This window comes from Pithys albifrons, chromosome 18 (genome assembly GCF_047495875.1).
Source record: "Pithys albifrons albifrons isolate INPA30051 chromosome 18, PitAlb_v1, whole genome shotgun sequence".
NCBI lineage: Eukaryota > Metazoa > Chordata > Aves > Passeriformes > Thamnophilidae > Pithys > Pithys albifrons.
Genome location: NC_092475.1, coordinates 2,181,357 through 2,204,304, shown reverse-complemented (window position 1 = coordinate 2,204,304; position 22,948 = coordinate 2,181,357). Strand labels below are relative to the sequence as shown.

Sequence of the window (22,948 nt, the reverse complement as noted above, 5' to 3'; positions counted from 1 at the left end):
GAATAAAAATTTGGACTACTGGCATGAAATTATGAAGAAAACAGAACTTAAACCTTTGAATCTTAATTTCAGTACTAGCAGAATACCCTGAGATCTCAGTTTGAGATAAATTGAGATAAAGTGTTTGGAATTAGCTCAGTTAGTTAAAACTTGGCTGTAACAATGCCAAGGTCATGGGTTCAATCCCCTGTGTGGGCCATTGACTGAAGAGTTGGACTCGATGATCCTTGTGGGTCCTTCCAACTCAGAATAGTCTGGGATTCTGTGAACTTGTGGTCAGGCCCAGCTGGTGGGGCAGGAGTGGAAGGGGCAGGTGGGCACGGGCTGGAAAAACAGGACTTGAGGTCTGGAGGAAGTCCCATCAAGCCTCTGAATGGCCAAGTCTTTGGGATTTTGGGGAAAGGCAGCTGAGAAACACATGACAAATGAAGCCAAAATGATTGTTGCTGCCTTCCTGGCTGTGTTGTTGGGATCCACGGCGAGGCAGCGCCGCGTGCCGGGAGCTTTGCCGTGTCCCTGACATCATCTCCATCCCACAGGTGCCGACGCGGCAGGGCCAGAGCCCAACAGCTCCGACAGCAGGGGGGAGCGGCCCGACCCCTACGGCAGCGTGGAGGAGGCTCTGCTGGCGGGGGAGTCCAGCTACATCCCCCAGCCCCTGACCCCCGAGAAGGAGGACGCGCTCCAGGCCGCCACCGTGGCCAACCTGCGCGCCGCTCTCATGAGCAAGAACAGTTTGCTGTCGCTGAAGGCCGACATGCTGGGCGAGGACAGCTCCCTGCTCTTCGAGTACCTCCCCAAGGGCACCCACTCCCTCTCCCGTAAGTTGGGGTTCTTACCTTCTGCTTTGGGTTGAGGGAAGTCTTCAGTGGGAAGGAAATACAGGTCACCGCCTTGTTTATTGATGCTGATGTGTTTGTATCCAGGTTTTTCCATATAATTTGGGAAGCTCCCTGGAGGGATGTTGTAGCCAGGTGGGGGTTGGTCTCTTCTCTCAGGCAACCAACAGTAGGACAAGAGGGCAAAGGCTTAAGCTCTGCCAGGGGAGGTTTAGGTTGGATATGAGGAAGAAATTCTTTGCAGAGAGAGTGGTCAGGCATTGGAATGGGCTGCCCAGAGAGGGGGTGGATTCCCATCCCTGGAGGTTTCTAAGGTGAGACTGGATGTGGCACTGAGTGCCATGATCTGGTAAAGGGACTGGAGTTGGACCAAGGGTTGGACTTGATGATCTCAGTGGTCTCTTCCAACCCAACTGATTCTATGATTCTATGATTTAAACCTGTGTGTGATATTGATCCAACTTAATATTAACTGCTGGAATCATGGAAGAAAATACTCAGTCTGTAGTGGTTGTGCTCAGGTTTCTGTTTCTCTTGTTTGCAAAATGGTCATTACAAACAAAATACAAAACTCCTGAGTCCTTGTGGTAAAGGAGTAGCTCCAAAGCTTCTGAATCCAAACCTGATGGATGTTGGTTGGCTTTGCTGTTGCTCCTGTCTGGAATCACTTGGGATGTTGCAGATTGCGTGTTCTTTACTTCGTGCAGTGTAATTTAAGGAATGAGCAGCAATTGATTGTTTTGTTATACTTGCACATGGAAATGGATGTTTTTCTCCTGGTGGTCTGTTGGGAGGCAGCTGATGTGAACCATTAACTGGGGACAGCTGATTTCTCAGCATATTTCTGTGTTTTCTTCATCTCAGCTTGATTTTCTGGTGCATAAAGAAAGAGAAATTAATAATGCTGTATTTTAATAATACCCTCTGAAGATGGGGATGTCATTTGTGACATAGAATAGGGCAAGCAGCAGCTTTCTGAGTACTGCATGTTAATTTGCAGGAGAAAACATTTATTTTCATCTACACTGAGAAAACTGACCAGTTAAATAGAATGAAAAATTCACTGAAGTTATTTATTATTCTATTTTCTTTAAGTTTTCTCAGTGGGAAAAGATAAATAACTTTAATGGTCACAAAATCAGGGAATGAATTGAAGAATCATAGAGTAGTTTGAGGTGGAAGGGACCTTGCAGGCCATTTTATTGCACCCCCCCTGCCTTGGGCAGGAACAGCTTCCACTAGACCAGGTTGCTCCAAGCCCCATCCGTGTGTCCAGCTGGTCACTGGAGCAGTAGGACAAAGGGAAATAACTGCACAAGGCAGTGTCAGGCTTTCTCTTTTCACTTCTCATATCTAAACAGTGGGATTAATTTAAAAAAAAAACCTTTCTAAAGAAATGAAAGTTTCTGTACCTTATTTTGCAGCCAAAGTGTCTGTGGGGAGTGGCTGGTGCCGTGTCCTGGTTTCTGTCACAGTAACTCCCTGGCTGAGCCATCCCCAGTTAAATCCCATTGAGGTGGTTCAGACCAGGCTCCAGGGCTGGAAATGTCTCTGCTGCAGAGGAACAGCACAGATGTGGCCCAGCTCAGGGACAGGGTTTGTGTGCAGGGAGCAGAGCCCTCAGCTGGCACTGGGAGAGGAACTGGGATCGATGGATGATGTGATGGATGCGAGTCTGTGACTCGTGACAGGTGAAATCAGCAGTGCCATCTCCTGTCATGACACACTGGAGCAGTGATGGGGCTGCCCCCTATCCATCATCCTTCTCTTGGTTGGGGGATTTTAGGTTTTACTGAAAAATTGAAGCTCCACTTGGCATAAAGACAAATGAGTATAAATCATCATAAATTCAGGCTAGAAATTACAGACAGCCCAACCAGCTGAGAAGTGAAATTTGGGGACAGGCACGGTGTAGGCAGAAGATCTGCTGAAGCAAACTAAAATAAAGGTGGATACACTGAGAAAAGGGGGTGGTTGATAACTCACTGAGAGGTACCCTGGCTCAGAGGGTCCTTCCAACATGTGTTTGAGGTCACTACTTTCCAGTCTTCTCACCATCACTTGAATTTCATTCAGCTGAGCTTCAATTATTTCATATTTATGGAAGCAAAGTGAAATGCCCAAGTCAAAAAGAGGCTGCCCACTTGGTCTGTAGCTCTCACACCAGCTGGAGATGTGGCTGTGCATTTTTACAGAAGCAGGGAGTGAAGGGACATAGTTTTCTTTCATCTTATTCAAATTCACAGGTATCAATTTATTTTAATCACTTGAAAAAGATCTGATATACTATTCACCTTTAAGTGGCCATTACTGAATACAATGGGAGATCCACTTTAACAAGGGCTTTCAGTGTATAAATGACAGTGGAGTGAGTGGTAAGACATTATGGAGATCTAAAAGCACAGTCTGGGTCGGTGCTGGCTTTGTAGGTGGTTCTGACATTTTTCTTCAAAAACAATTTGAGGATGTTGAGTCATTTTAAGTCCTGGGTTATATTAAAAAAAAAAAGAGGGAGGAGGTAGCAGGAGCACAGAGAAAAAGATTGTATTTAACAAAACAACCAAAACCAGCAGTTTTCATCTGTCTGATATGAAAAGAAATACACTGATTTGGGGAATTAGAAGTGATTGGTCTCTCTTGACTTTAAAAAAAGTGTTTTTTAATCTTGGCTGCCATCACTGGATTGTCTTTGTTTTCTCTCATGAAGCACTGCAGTATAACTGGCTCAAGGAGTAGTGTCCAGGTTTATTTTGCTTTTCTGGGGGGAAAAAAAAGACTTAATGGAGGTGTGGACAGATGCAAAGAGGATGTTAAACATGGATGAGATATTTCTAAAGGGGATATTGCTCTGCATACACTAAAAGGTTCTTTTGTTCTTCTGTTGTAGAAGTTAGAGGAAACCTCAACGTTTTTATTTCACCCTGTGTTCTTTTTTCTTAATTAATTATAAACTGTAATGATCATACAAGTCATGAAGCTCTTTGACATTCTGCTGGTGGAAACTGAAGCCCAGGATGCATCTGGGGGGGACTGTTGTGTCACTATGAGAAGTTAACCAGTTCAAACTCATTTAAAATCAGTAGGGAAAATTTAAATATCTTGTCATTTGGGCAGCACAGTTGCCAGATAACCTGCAGCTGGAGGCTCTGAGAGTTTGATGTTCACGATGTGTGATCAAGATTGACATTCATGTGCTTGTCAGAGACCTGGAACATGCAGGTTTTGCTGGGAGAAAGGTGTGTGTGAGTTACTCGTGGGTAACACCAACCTCGTGTGGGGAACTGCTGGTTATTGAGCCTGCATGGCTTGTTGCTGGGGGTGTCTTTCAGATAAAGCATCACCAGAGGTTCAGTTTTCCTGGTCTTCACATGTTTCCTTGGTTTGTCTGTAAAAGCAGGTGGTGGTTCTGTGATTTCCAGCTCCAGCAGAGCAGCTCTGCTGAGCTCCTTGGTTTGTGTCTTACTCCATTTGTGAGCCTGAACTTTGGTAGTGTTTGTTCCACATGGTTACATCACATGGCCAGAAGTCTCAAAGGCTTCAGTCGAGTGTTTGGAGCTGGTTTGGCCAAGTATAATCAAGAGAAGGGGAATTCTAATATTCATTAGAAAATGAGATGCTTAGTTCACATCCTTGTTTTCTTATTCAGGGGAAAAAATAGAGAATTTCAAGACTGTGGGATGACTGGCTCCCTTAAAGGGCAACTTCTGAATTTCAGAATAGCACATTGCATGTTTTTTTATATGTCTAAGTTTGGCTTTTCCTGTTTACCCTGTTGCAACTAAAACTGTTTATAGAAGCAATTCCTATGAAGCTTCCAGTCCAAGTGATTACATGGTACACAGAGCCCTTTTCTTTTGGGCAAACCAACTAATAGGTTATTTTTAGTTGGTGGTTCATTGGAGCCAATAATTTATTCTTGCACTGAATGTTAAGGAACACATTTTACACAGTGGTCAACTTTGCCAAGAGGAAGTTAAAGGTACTCAGTTTGGTGGGGAATTTTTGTACAGAGTAAATGGAGATTTGGAGGAGAATTAATGCAATTTTAAATGAGATAAATAACTTTGCCTTACACTTTTCCACAGTAATTTGCTGTCCATCTGTCAGAGAATGTTGTATTCATATAAATACTGCTAAACCCCTTCCTCATCCTCTGAATGCAAAGCTGACTGAAGGAAAGTGCTTTTGGGGTCTGATGTAGAAGTTAAAATGCTTTTGATTAAATTTCATTTCTGCACAAATTTAGGAGGGAAAAGGTTTCTCACAGTACTAGTCAGAATGGGACAAAAATCCAGGTGCTCTCTGGGTTCTCATGTACAAAATGTTGGGTCATTGTTGTGGGTTTCTCTTCTTTATGTCACTTGCAGTTGTTGAAACCAAATAAATATGAATTATTGTTTGAAAACTCATCTTTGTGCTTTGTTTTGTTGTACATCTCTGTGGCTCAGTTGGGTGTTTGTTTTTCCTCTGTGCTCTATTTCGTTGCTCATTCATGAGCCTTAACTTTAAGAAGGGCAGTTTCTTGGGAGCCTGTGAAACTCTGGAGAGTTGCTAATAAAGAATTAATCAAGCCAGGGCCCACTGGCTTATCTTTGCTGTCTGCTGAAGTACCATCAGTTAAATGAAATGCAACCCAGAGATAACTCTGGGGCAGTTTGAAACAGTTTGGGATATCCAGGGGGGAAAAAGGAACATGTGGCTGTCCAGGCAGGAATTCTGCTGTGAACCTGGAGAGTGGATTCCTGGTAACAGTTTCTAACGGGAAATACTGATGAATTCCTGGTTTTCCTGATTTTTTCCCTATCTTCAGTGTATGGGGTTTTACATTTTGTTGTCCTGCCTTTGAGTTACAAGAGCCCCAGCAGAGACGGTGGAGTTTTGTTACCCCACCTGAGCAGAGTTCCCCGAGTTGTGAAACATTCCAGCCTGCCATCAAAGCGGGAGAAGGCAAATCAAACATGCAGCTTGTGGCACAAGAGCAGAGTTTCCTTTGATAGCTGATAAAACACTGAGGTTTGGGATTGTTCACGTGTCGAAATCTTGGTGTGGTTTCACTGAGTGCTTTGTTGTCACTCACCCAGATCGCAGCGCTTTGTATTGGGACACTGCAAGCTGTGACTTGTCATTTGCAGCCGCATTAAAGAGTGTGCTTTTCTATCCCCGAAGGTTTCAAACAGACTCTTCTGTTCTGGAAACGAAAAAGCCTTTGGGGCATAGAGTGCTTTAAATAAGAATTTGTTTATTTTATGCCGTATTTGCTTCTGGTTTTGCCTCTTTGCTTTTCAAAATGAACGACCTGCTCAATATGTCACTGCAACATTCAGTCAGAGTTTGTTTAACGATTTATAATGTATGCTAATTTTGATGACAGTCTTTATTTGTATTTAGCTTTGTCAAAGACGTTCAGGACAGTTTCTGGAATATTGTTTTGCATTTGGTTGTTGCTACAGCATTGGCAAGAGGGTGCAGCTCTGCTTGGGCTGGACACAGAGGGCTTTCCTTTTGAACTATGGGAGATCTTTAGTCTGTAATGACTGTTAGGTATAATTGAAGAGTTTTGTACAAATATTTGAACTTCCATGACAGGAATCCTTTTTCCCATCTTTTGTAAAGCACTTTGAGATCAAGGACTGACAGTCCAATATTAATTAAACCACCACGGACGGATCTTGAGATCTGAACCTTTGACATAAACTTTCCAGACAGTTAGTGGAATGAAGTTTGTGTGTATGTTCCTTAAAGATGGAGATGTCTGTGTCTGGAATGGTGCTTCTCCAAGAGAAACGTGATTGCTCAGGATATTTGTGCTGCCCTGTGCTCCCCTTTCCGGACGGACTCTGCGGTGACAGTGCCGGGTGATGTAACTCCAGCACGTCCATTCGGGTGGGGAGGCTGTTCTACAAAAGCCCAGGACCCACCCAGGAGGACCCAAAGCCTGGCATCCCCGTGCTGCTGCCTGGCATCCCCGTGCTGCTGCCTCCCTCCCACTGCCAGAAGAGGAGCTGCCTTTGGGGCCGTCTGTAAAGCCACCAGCTGGTGCTGGTGCACGTGGGTGAGACTCGTTTCCTGTGTTCCCCAGGGCCTGGCACCAACCCGAATCCTTCACGGGGTGAATGTGATGGCAAAGTGGAAGCACCATCTCCCCCACTGCCCTCAGCACACCTTGCCACTCAGAGCCCCCCCAGGATCTGCTCTGCTGGTGAAATGTCACCAGAAACTGTGATAAAAGGAGAGGTGCCTTCCTCAACCCAGGTAAGATCAGGGGGGAATGCAAAGAAATTGAGATGCAAAAGTATCTGTTTGATCAAATCCTCCTCCGTTAGGAAAGAATTAATACCTTCTACTTTAATCTGTTAGGGTTTTTTTAAATATAGGTTATTTTAAAACTGGAAGTCTGTTGAGGTCAGGACTGATGCTGTCCCAGTTTTAGCCTTTTTGCCTTACCTGAACAGAATTTCCATTCAAAAACCTCTATTTTGTTATTTAATATACTGCCCTTTTGGTTGTAAATCCCTTCATTTGCACAACATTGCACCAAGCACATAATAATGGCATGAAGATAGCCAAGACCTCACCGACCCATTGCTCACTTCTGGTGTTCTGCATTTGGGTTTCCTGTAACTGCTTAAACTCAGACAGAAGTGGGCTGGCTCTCCCTGTTACAGAAGCCAGGAGTTTGACCTAAAATCCGTAATTTTCTGTGACATTTCTTATTCTTAATGTTTTTAAATGATACTTGAATTCTGTTAAACAAATGGATGGACAAACAGATCTTCCTCTGCAGTCCCTGTGGAGAGAGGTGAGCTGCTCTGCCTGCTCTGCAGCCTCTGCCCCACACAGAGCTGCCATCTGCCACACACTGGCATATCGCAGAGGATTTATGGGAAAAAACAAATAAAATCAGCTTTTATTTAGAATTTGGCCCAGCAGTGCCAGGGAGCATTGCATAAAGGGAGCTACACAGAAGGTGTTTGTCTTCTCTGTGGAAAGGAAAAGGAGCTATGGAGAGCTAAGGGAAAATTTTCCAGTTCTGTTGTATCTGCTGTGAATTTTCCATCCAGCTTTTCCCGTTGGCTTGAACGGGAGCTGCGGATGCTCAGTGAGACTGGAAAGTGAGTGGTTACCCAGGACCTAAACAGGAATGTTGATTTCTGTCCACAAAACACCCAATCCTGCAGAATACCCCCCAGTTCACTGCCTTGGCAACGAGAGCTCTGTGAAGGCACGTAGGGTTGCCAGTCAAATGGTTGAGCCTCCTGTAGAGAGGGGGAGAAGGCAGTGCCAGCAGTGGAGTCAGAGCTGTGCCAACCAGGACAGGTCCTTGTGAATGCCTGTCTTAACCTCCCCACGCTTTTCCTTTGCAGGCTGCTTACGAGAGAGTGTTGGCACTTTGGCAGTTTGATAACTCTGACTCAGGTAAGCAGAGAGGGAAACACTTCTTTAAACTATCATTATTTCACACCTGAAGACACTGATCTGTACTGTCATTATTTCACACCTGAAGACACTGATCTGTACTGTCATTATTTCATACCTGAAGACACTGATCTGTACTATGGTTGTTTCACACCTGAAGACACTGATCTGTTCTATGGTTGTTTCACACCTGAAGACACTGATCTGTACTATGGTTGTTTCACACCTGAAGACACTGATCTGTACTATGGTTGTTTCACACCTGAAGACACTGATCTGTACGTGTGTGCCCGTGGTTCTGTTTTAGATCCGAGTTTCTGGAGACCCGAAGACACGGACGTCGCTGCTGATGGGATGTTCCTGGATTCGGCCCTGGCCAAGAGGCTGACCTGTGGTTTCTGCAGGAGGGTGTTCCAGTGTGCTGAGGAGCTGAGGGAGCACATCCACGAGCACACTTTCTCCATGCTGCTCCCACTGGATGTGCTGGACTGCTCCCAGCCCGGCCTCGCCGACGGCGTTCCTGCCGGACAGCTCGGCCGCTTCCAGTGCTCCAAGTGCCCCGCCAGCTTCACTCTGAAATCCAACATGGACCGACATGAGAAGACCATCCACTTCCACTGTAAGAAGATGCAGTGTCCTCACTGTGCCAAGCTGTTTCGGGACAAGACAGACTTAAAGCGGCACCTTCTGTCGGTGCACTCGGGCGAGCGCAGCTTTGTCTGTCTCTGCTGTGGGAAGGGCTTCGGCACCCAGAAGAACCTCAGTAGCCACGTGAAAACATGTTACCTGAGCTCTGCCCACCTGGCTGGGCTGGAGCTTTTGGACAGTGTAGGACCAAGCCAGGAGCATTACGAGACACTTCCTTAACCTGGGAAAACCAAATTGTTCTGTGGTTCTCGTGCTGCGAATAAAACGTTCCAAGGGTGTAATTTCAGAGGGTGACTCCCCAGAGCTGATCAGTCGATACTGTGCTGGTTCCAGATCCTGTGTCACTGCACCCTCAGTGCAGCTTTTGTGCAGAGATAACTTCTGTTTGGCTGTTTTATTGGTGTGCTCACACTGTTCTTACACTACCTTCAACTTTATCAGCAGATCTCAAAGTGCTTTATAAAAGAAATGGTGATGTTTTCCTCCAGTTCCCCGAGAAAATAACATATCTCAGGTTGTTGAAAGTGTTAGTAATAGAACTAATAATAGAATTCAGTTGCCAGTTGTGCTCTGGTACTCTGTCTTTGGGCAATTTGGGTGTTTCAGGGGTTTCCAGTGTGGACTCAGGAGCTGTGGAAGCACTGGTTGCTCAGGCCTGTGAGCTGTTTGTAAAGTCTGGGTTTCTGTGTCTTTTAAAGCAGAAAAACATTCTGCTGTTCATATGTGCAACAGGGTGTGTTCTTTGGGCTTGGAAGTTGTCACAAGGCTTGTATGTTTTATTGGTGTTATATTTGAGTACTTTCAGGACTTCTTTTTAAAATCATCCTGTGGTTTTCAGGAATTCTGTAGATTTTTGTGAGTCATTTGTTTAATGTACTGTAATTAAATTAGCCAGGCTGAGTCTGTGGTGTTGAAGCAGAGAAAGGGACTTCACATACATCTAATTGTAACATGGGGTGTGCACACAGAATCAGTAATGGCTGTTCCTGGTGGGTAGAAATCTAACTATAATTCCTATTTTATTCTATGGAATTCATTTTTTTTTTAAGATTAAATATTTCTGTGTCTCTTGCTGTATATTTACATATTAAACCAGATTATGGTAACTGTGAAATGAAAGTAGCATAATTAAGTGCAGTGCTTCCCAGCTGCTCTGTGTGCAGCACAGCTTGGCAGCAGGTGGGGTTGTTTCCCTCAGTGGCTGAGAGACAGCTGAGGGGAAAAAACCTCCTACAAATATTCTTTAGAGTTCCTCAGGAAAATTCTTTTTCACAATATTGTTCATCTCAGGGACACAAAATTGAGAAACGTTTAGTCGTGCACGAAGTGAACTTGAGCAGCCTGGAGACTCCAGTGGGGAGATTCTTCCAGAGCTGTTTCCTGTGGGAAGGTGAGAGAGCCCATCAGCTTCTGCTGCCCCTGTGGAGAGGGAACAGGTAGTTGTGGTGCTTCACTCTCTGCCTGTTCTGCTGGGAGTTGGAGCTTCAGGGGGACAGCTCCGTGTAGTGCCAGTGCTGGGAAGTGGAGTTTCCCTGCCTGGCTTAGTTCTTACTCTTCTTTTTTGCAGGCTGCAGTCAGGATTGAGAATAAGTTCATACAGAATCAGTGTAGGACATCATACTTTAATAATTTAGGTTTAAATTTTGGGGGTTTTGTGAAGTCATGTTTATTTTTCTGCTCTTGTTCCCATTGACATCCTTTGTGTTGGGGATCTCTGCTGTCTGTGATGTGTGTGTTATACTCTGTCAGCTCCCCTCTGCCTCATGAGTTATTATGCTCTTAAATAACCAGCACATGAGGAAGGAGAAAGCTGAGCCAGAAACAAAGTTGTGACCAAATGAGTCTTACCTGGAAATCTGGGAGCAGCAGGGTAGGATTTGTCTGAACTGGGAAAATAAGGTGCCAGCAAAAGCAATTCCAGCAAAATTTAAAAGGCTTCATTCATGTGATAGTTAATGATGTTTCATGTTAGTTGATTTTTTCTCATGTTTGAGAATTTAATTCAACATGAAGTTTGTTTTCTATACTCAGGTCAACTCACTGTCTCTTAATAGAAGTTTCAGTTGTATTTTCTTTGGCCTGTTCTTCCTGACTTCAGCACTGGGAATTCCCAGTGTTTCCCTTCAGGATCAGGACTAGGTTTTGTAAACTGTTAGAACCATAGGGTGGAGCAGAGCAGAGCCTTGCTGGGTTGGTGAAAACAGGTGTTGGAAGCAGGATTTTTTTGTTAGGAAATGTCGTGGGAGGATGATGGGAAATGTGAGTGACAATGAAATTACACCTCACTATTTATAACCTCAAGTCTAACAGGGATTAAGCAGACAACAATTCTCCTGAAGTCTGTGAATTCTTCATAATAACCCAACGAGTGTAGTATTTTGGTGATTATTAACCAGGTATCAGTTTACAGAGTTAATCCAAAGCAGCTCTCTCAGCAGGGCATCCCTGGTGCTTTTCCTCCTCTCTCAGGGATACAGGAACCTGTTTCCTTCAACAGCCTCAGTGAAATAAGTTACTTGAAATGACAATACCAAAGGGTTTTGCCCAAGCATTATGTTGTTGGTTTTAAAAACACACATTTCCATAAATATTTTAGTGACATTAAGTACACAGCTTTTTACTGTGGCACTGTTTGTTTTTCCTTCTCCATTTCTTGGTGCTGTGTCCAGTAGCTCATTATCCACAGTGCTGCTGTTAATCATCTTGATGATCACGTTAAAGATGATTTCCTAGGACCTTAATGCTGCTACACTTAATGCTGCTCTATAAAACCCTGTCATTTAGACAGAGATGATGCTCATACCAAAGCTGGTGTGTTGCTCATTAAATAGATGTACTCTGGGTCCATATATTTAACAGGACTGTGAAAATGTTAACTCTGCAATACAGTTATTTTCCTGACAGTGCTGCTGGTTTTCAGGTGTTCCCTTTTGTAGATACAAGAACTAAATATATGGCTCTTTGATGAAAAAATAGTTTTCAATAAAACTATAGCTGCAAACAGTGTTCTGTGAGTATTTTTAAATATAAGCATACCAGAAGCTGCAAATGCTTCTCTTGAGTGATTTAAGCTGAAGGTTGACATGAGGGATGTTGGAATTGGGCAGTGTTAGGAATGTGCTGTTGGAAATACACGGATAATGAGGAATGTGCTGTTGGAAATACATGGATAATGAGGAATATGCTGTTGGAAATACATGGATAATGAGGAATGTGCTGTTGGAAATACACGGATAACGTGCTGGAAGCAGCTGTTGGTGTGTGCAGGAGGGTCCTGGGGGTGCAGGGTGTGCACCTGACCCTGATGTTGCCTTTCAGCTTTGCAGCAGCTCAGCCATGAAGTGAAGGGAGAGGTGTGGGCAGGGAGAGGAGGTCCCTGGAGCAGTGACAGGCTCAGGGACCACCTGGCATTGCAGGAAATAAGGAATTTTGTGCTATTATTTCCTTAAAGTGCTTTTGCCTCCCCATCCCAGGACCTGGTTGCTGTCAGGATCTCTGTGTCAGTGTTTCCCAGTGGTTCCACCCAGCTTAGACTCCACAGTAACAGGTTATTAGAACTGGTGGTGTGTGACCTGTGGCTGATAATCGAGTGGTTACAAGATCAGACTGGAAATGTATTTATCATAAATAGCTCTGTATCATAAAATCCTAAAATGTAGGAAAATGTGGGCTCTTTGCCTCTGGGGGTATAGATGAGGGGGGTGTCACAACCAAAGGAGAAAATAAAAGCAAAAAAACAATTTTCCTGTAAGTAATATAGAAGTTTTAATCTTCTGGGTGTTAAAAAAAGAAGTTAAAATGTTATAAATGAGAATATCAGGAGAAAGGCTGGTGTTTGGGTCACCAACCAGAGCTTGTTCAAGGCTCTGGGCATCAGGTCATGCTCAGGCATCTCCTCTGGGAGGTTCCCAGAGCAAGGGCAGGGTCCTTGAACACTCTGCCCGTGGCAGAGGGTGGGCTTTGCTGGCAGGGACTCAGATATTCCCTCTCCTTGGCTTTCCCTGGTGTCTGTGTTTCAGCCATGGCCCAGGTGAGTTGGTGCTTTTTTTTTTCCTTTTTCCCATGGGGTAGAAAATTTCCCTTGACAGCTTTAGAAATGTGCTGAGAAAACAGCAAACCACCAAAAAAAAAAGCGTCAGTGGGCTGGACCACCACAAGTGCTGAGCAGCCCAAGGACAGAATATGAGAATATTAGACACAATGCAAACTATTAATCAGAGGAAGTTTTTTCCCCACGAAGTTGCCTCTGTGGGGGATGTGTCAAAACAAATGCTGAGACAAACTGTGTTACAGCAGCACTTAAGATTTTCAATCGTGTTTTTAGTGTGTATGAGAACAATAGAAAACTTGGAATACTTTAAGGTGAAATGTTGAAGTGATTGTTCTGGTTATGCCAAGGGAGTGTCACCTCATGTAAAGGGATCTTTTCATATCATCAGGTGATTTTGCACTTCTACATGAGTGACAAATGTAGCACTTTTCACATTGTTTCACCTGCATTGAAATACAAGGCAAAGGAAGTTTTAAAAGCAGAAGCCAAAAAAAAAAAAACAGCCCACAAATTGGGCATGAAATGACAGTGAGTGCATGGGCTTAGTGATTTTCTTCATAAAGGCCGATTTAAATGTACAGTGTAACTTCTGGGCATCACTTGTGACATACTGGGGACATGCACTGAACACACCCCTAGCAGGGCACTTATAGGAGGTAATATTTCAATAAGCATCTAAAAATATTGCCAAGCTCTGTGTCTTTTAGGAGCCAGGTAGCAGGTTTGGTATCCACCCATTCCCTCAGCTCCCCTCCACAGACCGTTTCGTTTACCAAGAGCCATTTACATACACTTAAGGAAGTTGGGATCATTAACCAGAATTTGCTTGTTTTTCCCCCTTTCTTGTTATGCTAATATATTGCCTTGAGAAATAACAATAATTAAGAGAAAAGTGGGTGAGAATTAACATAATAATGGGAAGCAATAGAACAACGAGAAGCTGGAGATGTAAAACCATCCCCATGTGGACAGTAATTTCCAAACTTGTAGTGGATTGGTGTCCTCAAGGAACAGCAGATGCTCTGTTTTCACCTGATCTATTTTGTCTCTGTATTTGAGGGAGGAACCAGAGCTGGGTGACACAGAGAGTGATGATTGTCAGTGTCCTGTTTCTTCTGGGTCCTCCTCAGTCTCTGCTCCTTCACTGAGCTGCTCTCAGGGTGTGTGATGATGTTCTTGCATTGCCCCATAAGTAACTAAAGCACATTGTGCTGTTGGGGTGTTACCTTTGTGGGCTTCTGTTCCTGGCTCTCTGCTTGCTCCACAAGTAATAAGTGTTAAAATTTTACATCTTGATGTTTAGGATAATTGTTTATAATCAATCAGAGCTCCAGCAGGTGCCAATCCTCTTCCCCTGCCCTTCAGCAGGTGTAGGGCAATGTCCATAACAGGCTGTTGCTACATGTTTGTGTGTTGGCTCGTTCAGAAGCTGCTCTGATAAAGGTATTTAACTTTCCTCAGTGGGTGAGAGACAGCTGAGGAGAAAAAAATTCTCCAAATATTCTTTAGAGTTCCTCAGGAAATTTCTTTTTCACGATATTGTTGCATCTCAGGGACACAAAATTGAGAAATGTTTAGTCGTGCACAAAACCTTTCAGCTTTAATAGTATAAGGGCAAGAATATAGTGTAAAGATGGAAAAAAATGTAGATGTGTAAGGGGTGAGAGTTTGATTTCACAGGGAATTCACTTAGTAGTGAAATAGTCAAGCAGAAGATGTTTTGAGACATCCTGAGATTAATCTGCATGTTCTGCTTGCTCTCTTGCAGTCAACGAGTTCACAGTCATCAGGAAGAAGTTCAAGTGCCCCTACTGCAGCTTCTCAGCCATGCACCAGTGCATCCTGAAGAGACACATGCGCTCCCACACCGGGGAGAGGCCCTACCCCTGCGAGATCTGCGGCAAGAAGTTCACCCGCCGCGAGCACATGAAGCGACACACCTTGGTAAGGGCAGGGCCGGGGCAATCAGCCCGTTTGCTGGGGTCAAAAAGAAGAGAGAGGAGCCTCACCTGAATTAAGGCTGGGGTTTGTATTCCAACTGGGGCTTGACTGAGGCTTCTCCTGTATCTTTTTTCCCTGCCTTTCAAAGGCTTTGTGATTGGCTGCCTGTTCATCCAGAGCTCACCTCCTCCTGCTCTCCAAGCTCAGCCAGAGGGTTTCCAAGGTTTGGATTGGATAACAGCAAAACATTCTTCACCAAAAGGGTGGTCCAGCTCTGGCACAGGTTGCCCAGGGCAGTGGTGGAGTCACCTTTCCTGGAGGGATTTAACAGATGTGTAGATGTGGCTCAGGGGGATGTGGTTTAGTGGTGAGCTTGGCAGTGCTGAGGGAGTGATTGGACTTGATAATCCTGGAGGGCTTTCTCAACAGTTCTATAATTCTACAACTTGGTGCAGGAAGCTTAAAAATACATTGCTCAGCAAGAATTAGAGGCAAAGCTACTCTGGCCTGGCCATGTGCTTAGTTGTCAAAAATATTGTTACACCTTATTAAGGAGCAGCTGCTCAGCTCCAGCTGCTGGGCTGGTGCTGCTGTCTGGCTTTTCACAGCCTCCTCAGGAACAAAGTTTTAAGCCAAACTTTGATTTCTTTTTTGGATAGAATTAATCTGCCATCCTAGAGAGGCTCTCCAGGTTTGGTGTAGAGGTGCTGCTGTGGAAGAGCAGGTAGTTTCTGTTTGATTATTTCAGCAGCAGGTGCTGGCAGTGGGCACAGCTCACCAACAAGGGTGCCCTGGAACACCAGGATCATGGGGGGTTGTGTGATAGTCTGCCACAAACCCCCACCATCCCCTTCCCTCCCTTCCCTGCACGTGTGTCCATTGGGATGAGTGCCCAGCCATCTGCTCAGGGCACTGCCTGCTCCCCGAGATGCCCCTCCCCTGTTCCCTTGGGGCACTGGGGCTCTGGTGTGCTGCAGGTCCAACGGTGAGCTCAGTCCTGCTGCAAGAGCACAGGTTTCAGGATCACTTAATGGGTTTGCAGCAGGGAACACCTTGTCGTGCCAGCTGGTTCCCTCCAGTGTTTTATTTCTGAGGAGTTTCCCTTTTTAAATTCTTCTTTCATAAATGTAAGATGTTGTCAGCACGTTTCCCCCTCTCTTCCTTGGATTATTGGAATTTAGTCTGTTGCAATATGATCTTGCTAAAGGCATTGTCCAGTACTGAGGGTCAGATGCTGTTTCAGTGTTTAACACTTACTAATTTGGCAGTAAGGGAAATGAGATTAATTTGTGCTCAGCTGCATCTGGGAATATGGTGCTCTTTGAAGCTGCTGAGTGAACTGTCAGTGTTGGAAAAGAGGGAGAGAGGTGATCAGGTTTTTAACAGGTGCAGAGCCTGCTGTAGTGAGAGGTGTCCCTGCCCATGGCAGGGGTTTGGAATGAAATGGGCTTTAAGGTCCCTTCCAACCCAAGCCTGTCTGTGATTCTGTGATAATTACAAATTGGTTTCATACCTGTTTTATAATTCCTTCTTTTTATGGCTCGTTTAGCCCTTATTCTGCATCCCTGACCACCTTCTGTTCTCCTATTCAGCTTTTGATGCCTGAAAATCATTCTTCTAGGAGTTAAAAGTGAGTGATACCAATAGATCCAGCTGGATGACTCTGACCAACCCTGTCCAACTGCTTTTGAAAAAAATAATAAAATCCAATGCCTTTGCTTGATGCAGTAGAAGAATGTCGTGGGGAGTAGCTCAGAGCAGGGGGAGCTGCAGCCAGAGCACATCAGAGGCACTTGGAGGCTTTGAGCACAGCTGGGACTGGTGTGACACAGAGCCTGAGCCTGTGCCCTGTGGCACCGAGGAATGAGGGGCCTCGATGGGTCAATTTGTCCTCTTCCCAAATAGCTTTAGCTCAGCTGAGTGTTCCAGAGCACGGGGTTATGGAGAATCAGGTTAGAGCTGTTGATCCCATGCTGAGGCAGGAGCAGGGAACTGGCATCCAGGCAGCTGCTTTAAAATAAAAGGAAGGACTTCAACCTGCAAAACTTTTCCTGCAGGCTGTTGTGAGCATAAAAAGAAATGAGTTAAAAAAGAGTTAGGGACTGGTGATACGTGCCCTGAGGCTCTGGTGGCTGATGGGCAGCTGAGGAGGACTCCTGAAGGGTGCCCTCATCAATTACCTCAGACATTAAGAGAGCTACACACACACTGTCACCCCCACATTTGAGTTCCCAGTGAAAGCCAGCGGTGACCTCAGGTTGCAGCCGTGGATTTGCCTTTGCAGGGGACGTGGAGCGTGTCCTTCCCTTCAGCTCTTACTCCATCTCCACTGGCTCTAACCTTTCTGATGATTCTCCTTTCCCAGGTGCACAGCAAAGACAAAAAGTACGTGTGCAAGGTGTGCAACAGGGTGTTCATGTCGGCGGCCAGCGTGGGGATCAAGCACGGCTCGCGCCGCCACGGCGTCTGCGCCGACTGCTCCGGCCGCGGCATCGCCGCTCACCTGGACCACAACGGCGGGGAGGGCTCCCCTGAGGAGTGTTACCCCGGGGAGGGGCAGTACATGGAAGACCCAGATGACATCAAAGTGGAAGGAGACGAGGAGATGGGAGACGACGACGACATCAAGTGGAAGGATGACGTGGGGATGTCACAGGATGATGTGATTTTAGATGATGACAAAGATGTCGACTCCCCGCAGGAGCAGGACAACTCTGGGGAGAACGACAAGGATTTCACCTGGATTTCTTAGGGATTGTTTTTTGTTTGGTTTTTGTTTCGCTCTGTTGTTTGTAGGGGGAGGGAGGGTGGGGAGGAAGGAGTATGTTGGAAAAACTTAAGTAGCCTTGTTGTCGTCCATGTGTGCAAAATAACTCTTGTGTTTTCTAAACAAGTCCTTCTCTGTTCCACTCAGACACTGTCTTAGCAGTGTCGCTTCCAGCGGCACCACTGACTTTGCCTTCCCTTTCCCCCCTTCTCCCTGTGACCCCCACCCACCCCTCTGGCCGAGCCAGCCAAGATGCATGTGAGGGAGATGGAATCTCTGCAGGTGTGAGGAGGTGGGTGAAGCTCGAGTCCTCCTCCCCTCCCACCCTGAGCTGAGCACCGGGGAGGGGTTTGTGTCCCAAGCACGTTTGTTGGGTGGTTGGTTAGGGTTGTTTTAACACCTTGCCTGTGCTGAAATCCCAGCAGGAGTGGAATTCCAAGCTAAAGTTGTGAAAGCAGATGGATGGATGTGTTGGAGGACTTCCCCTGATGATACAAGCCTTTTGCAGAGTTATTTAAAGAGTTTTTATTTTTTTTTACGGAGCCAAATAGATCAAAAGGCAAGTCAGACTACAGCCTTACGAATCCTTCTCTTAGATTCTTAGCTTCCAGAAAGAATCACCATCAAAGACAGATTGTGACTTTTCTTGGACCTACTGGCATCTTACCCACATCCTGTCTTCCAGCCTTGGTTATCCACGGGCGCCAAAATGCATGTTGGTGCCTCTGGAAGCACCTTTTGCTGTAGAGGACACAGGTACTTCTGTGCCTGTCATTCTTCTCCACAAATATCTCCACTTTCCCCCCTTTGCTCAGCTGCCTTTTTCATAAATATATGCAAACTGTAGCAAAAACGAGGCGTTCAGCCAAGTGCAGGATGAGCTGGGAAAGGCGAGAAGCCAAGGTGGGGAGATCCCAGCAGGGTGGAATCCTGCTGCTCCTGTCCCATGGATTTCACCTGGGTACCTTGTTCTTCCTTGCCAATCTAAATATTCTTGTTTATCACTAGTAGGTGTAGCAAGCACCGACTTAATTCATAACAAAACCTTTCAGCTTTAGCTGTGCTGATTCCATGTGAACTTTCAAATAAACCATTTTTTCTTTAAATAAGAACCAGGTTTCTCTCCCCTCAGACTCTGTGGGGCTGCTCCAGGTAGTTGGATTCTCCCTGTTCATATCGGCCACTGTTGCCTTCTCCAGCTACACCTGAATAACAGTAACAAGTGTGTTGGAGTCTCTTGTTCCTGAGACACAGCTTGTTCTACCTTCACCTCTTTGCTTCTGGTGCTTTTTTAAATAAAAAAAAAAAAAGGTAGAAGACCTCACTCCTTCCTTGCCACCGAGCAGTTTTCTACGATGTCTGTGACAGTGGTACCTTAGAACCTGCCACGAAAGACAACCCAGAAGCCAAATGACTCAAGGTGCTATTTTCCTCCCTGTGCTCCTGCAGGCCTGGTGGTCCCTAAGGAAAAGCATGGTCCCACCCAGCAAAGGAATTAAAAGTGTATTGTACTATAAACCCCCACAAAGCAAATAATCTGGAAGGACTCAAGACACTCCATGCCAGGATTTGGTAAAGTGTGGTGGGAGCTTCGATCCTGGCACTTGCAGGAGCTGCTTCTCTATTCATTCCCTGATTCCAGCTGCATCCTGAGTTATGGCATTCAGTCCTTTGCTCTGCTCCTCAGTTCCTTGCAGATGTTCACCACATTCTCCCTGCATCCATCATCCCAGTCATGCTGACCAGTGTCCCACTGGGAGCCTCCAGCAGCTCCCAGGCTCCTGCTTGGTGGTTTGGGGGTACATCAGCAATGTGGACAGATGGGGCTTCCCTAAAATCCTTTGTGAGGCCACATCAGCATTGCTGCTGCTGCTCCTTGGACTGGAGGAGTCACTGGGACCTGTTGCTTTAGCCAGTGATCATGGATAACCCTCTTTCTTAAATCTGGCAAGAGCAGAGTGGGTCATGCAGGAACATTTTTATAAACCTGTAAAAATCTCATTCTGCATTTCAGCTTCTTTTCCTTCTCCTCCCCTATTTAAAAAGCTGTAAAAACACACCCAGTATGTCACGATTGGACCTTTATATACCTTTTCCCAGTGGTTTTGGGGGGTCCCAGACTGGGGATGTTCCCTTGTCCCACTCTTGGTCCCCCCCAGAGTGTGGGTTCTGTATTTATTGTCATTTACCCTGTAAATATGGAGGGGTGGGGGTGCCTGAGGTGCTGAACGTGCAGCCTCACCTGTTACATGTAGACAAATACATACAGTACTTAAAGATTTATCTGTAGCTTTGCTTTTTATATGTAAAAATCTATTTAAAAAAGAATTTTAAAAGCTAAACAGTTCAAACCCCTGGGTTTGAGTGACATTCCGACCGCCCATCCTCTCTGATCCCGGTGTGTGCATCCACCCCCTGGGGAGGAGCAGGTGTGGGCTGAGTCCTCTTCCTCCTGCCCTCACCCCTGGGGGACTCAGTTTTGTAATCAGATTTACAGAGTGCTGAGCTTTACTTCACAATTCCTTTGGAAATAGTGTCCTTTTCTTTCCCTATTTGTGTTAAGGGTGGGCAGAGGGCCGGGCAGCGCTCAGGAGTGTTTCCTAATTGTGCCACTTTGAGGCTCTTTGAGCTGAGGATGCAAAAAATAAAGCAAAAAAAGGAGAGGAAAAAGGAAAATCCACATAAAAACTAACTTTTCCCAGGTTACCATTACAACTTTGCCCGAGCTTCTGTCCCACTAACACCGTGTACCAAATAAAACCCTTCTAACACCTGCTGTCTAGTGAAGTGCTTTGTTTTGATGGAGGTGTGCAGAGCTGGAAGCCCAGGAATTAATCCTTGACCTTCCATGCTCCGACTCGGGTTCAAAAACAGGAATTTGGGCGCTTTTTTTTGATGCTGAGACTTTATAAACTTCATCAGTTGCTCCAGGTGATTGCATCCCTCCAGTTTCTCTCTGGGATCTACTGCCTATGCAAACTTCTGCTCTTGGAGATTTAAACAAAACCCCCACTAATTCTGCCTGTTCTGCATCTCGTCTTTGTACTTCCCTTCGGGGCTTTGTATACTTCACTGAGGGTCCCTTTTTTTAATTTTTTTCTAAATATATATATATATGTGTGTGTGTGTGTGTGTATATATACACTTAGTTCCAAAACAGTAACTCCCTTAGAGGTAAAACATGGATACACTCGGCCTCCAGAGCTTGTGACTCATTTTTTTTAAGCATTTGTACATGTAAATGTTCCTCCTTGAATTCCTTGATTATCCTCCTTTTTTTATTTAAAAAATGAGTGCCAGGAGTACGGAGCATTTTGGCCATGACATGGAACAGGGGCTGGAGGCTTTGCCCTGCCTGTGCCCTCTGGAAAACATCCCAGGGATACTTGGACTTGGGTGGGATCTTAAAGGATGGAGGCAAAGGAGCTCCTTGTGTCTGTCAATGCAGAACTCCCAAAAATACTATTTAAGAGTTGTTAATTCCCCAGTTTGTGTATTTTAAGGTCACCCCAAAGCCCCCCAGCTGCAGAGGGAGGCAGAGGGGGACATCCCTAAGGAACTTTGCAAAGTGACTCTTTTCCCTGTTCCTTTAATTTTTACTCAAAAATCAGTGCTTTGGACAACAAAATGAATAATATAATTTTTTTTGTACAGGAGGAAACCCACTCCAGCATTACTTCTTTTATTCCCTCTCCCCACTCCTGCCTTTAAATGCTCTGCTTTCCCAAAGCGAAGCCGTGTGGCTTTGGGGTGGGTGGGTGTGTTTGGGGTCCGATGGCTCTGGCCCTGAGCACCCCTCTCAGTGCTCCCCCTTTTGCACATCACCCTTGAGGAAAGAAACTCCACGAAAACAATGCAAAAACTGGAATTTTTTGCAATATTCTGAAAGATAATCTAATTTTCGCTCATTCTGTGAGACGTGCGACTCCTACGAAAGCCATAATTGATGGTTCCTTTCATTTTGTAGGTCCTGAATTGTGTTTTGAATTTCAGCCTTTTTATTTTTCAGTCCCCCTAGTCAGAGTGCTGTGTGTATGCTTTCATATATATTTATTTTTCAACGTGCTTTAAACCTGTCGACAAAAATAAAGCTGAACAAACACAAAAAGGATGGTGTTTGAAGATTGTTGAATTTTTTTCTTTTTTTTTTTTTTTTTGCTGGGAATATTCTATATTATACTGACTTTATATTAATTATTATAAACCTGTGTTTGTATTGAAGATGTGTTTAATATTTTGGGGAGGTTGAGGAGATTTCTTAACCAGAAGTCAGTGGGAGAACATGCTGTGTTGTACTGATTTTCTGTCAATGTAGTTCAGGTAAATCTGATTTGATTTTCTAGTTGCTGCCCAGTTCCTGCCTGCTGGGGGCTGCCCCTCGGATAGAACCTTTGTGATGGGATTTAGCTTAGACATACCTGCAAAAATCAATCAGTTTCAATAAATTGGGAAATTGCTGCTACAGTTTTGTCTGTTTTTTCTTTTTTTTTTTTAATATGCAAGTGTGACTTTTCTGTTTGCCCTGTGCTTAAGGATGGAGTGACATGAGGGACCATGGCCCATGACCCTGTGATGCTGCAGGGCTTGCACCCCCTGCTTCTGGTTCTTCCATGGGGGTCCCCACTCCCCCAAACCTCCCTTCTTCACCCCCTTAGGCTCAGGGTGCTGCTCCCTCACCCTTCCCCTTCCCCATCTCTATCCCAAACAGGCACCTGTGGCTCATTCCCCCCTCCCTGCTGCGTGTTGGTGGCAATTCCCTTATTTTTAGGGCTTTGTCTGAAATGAAAACAACTCCCAGGAGGATGCACAGGGCAATGCCATCCCTGGGGATGGGGGATGCAAGAGGGGGTGACAGCAGCAGGTCTGGGGGTGCCAGGGGGCCCACCCTGCCTGTCTCAAACAGTAACTAAAGAACAGGAATCATTTAAAAAAAAAACAACTCCAAATATTTATTTTTTTTCCTTCTGGATCTGACATATCACATCCCAGGAGGGGACAAGGTGGGGGGCACAGCACCAGCCCAACCCATGGGGCCAAAGCAGAGACCAACCCCCTGCAAGGGGGAGGACTCTGCAATGGGGGGTCCCTGATGAAAAGGGAACCTTCCCACAGGGCAGGAAGGTGGCAATGCCACCAGCCCTCCCTGTCCCCTCCCAGCACAGGGAGAGGAGTGGGGTGGCATGGCTTGGATAAACCCCAAACAAAAAACAATCCCTAAGAAACCCTGCCTGGGCTGGAGAGAGACACGACAAGAAGGGAAAATGGGTTTTGAGGGAAAAAAAGGGT

At 45.4% G+C, this 22,948-nt stretch overlaps 1 protein-coding gene across 7 annotated transcripts in view; it reads left to right on the top strand.

Moving 5' to 3' along the window:
* Positions 1-22,126, top strand: part of ZBTB46 (zinc finger and BTB domain containing 46) — a 53,786-nt gene extending 31,660 nt beyond the window's left edge. For 5 of the 7 annotated variants that reach the window (XM_071572571.1, XM_071572570.1, XM_071572574.1 and 2 more), the window contains 6 exons: positions 540-821; positions 6,919-7,091; positions 8,204-8,255; positions 8,563-8,874; positions 14,723-14,898; positions 17,261-22,126. In XM_071572571.1, the coding sequence (XP_071428672.1) occupies positions 540-821; positions 6,919-7,091; positions 8,204-8,255; positions 8,563-8,874; positions 14,723-14,898; positions 17,261-17,647 (1,382 nt within the window). In that variant the 3' untranslated portion in view covers positions 17,648-22,126. The remainder of the gene's footprint in view (positions 1-539; positions 822-6,918; positions 7,092-8,203; positions 8,256-8,562; positions 8,875-14,722; positions 14,899-17,260) is intronic. The other 2 variants (XM_071572575.1, XM_071572576.1) reach the window with 2 other exon arrangements.
* The last annotated feature ends 822 nt before the right edge of the window (positions 22,127-22,948 follow it).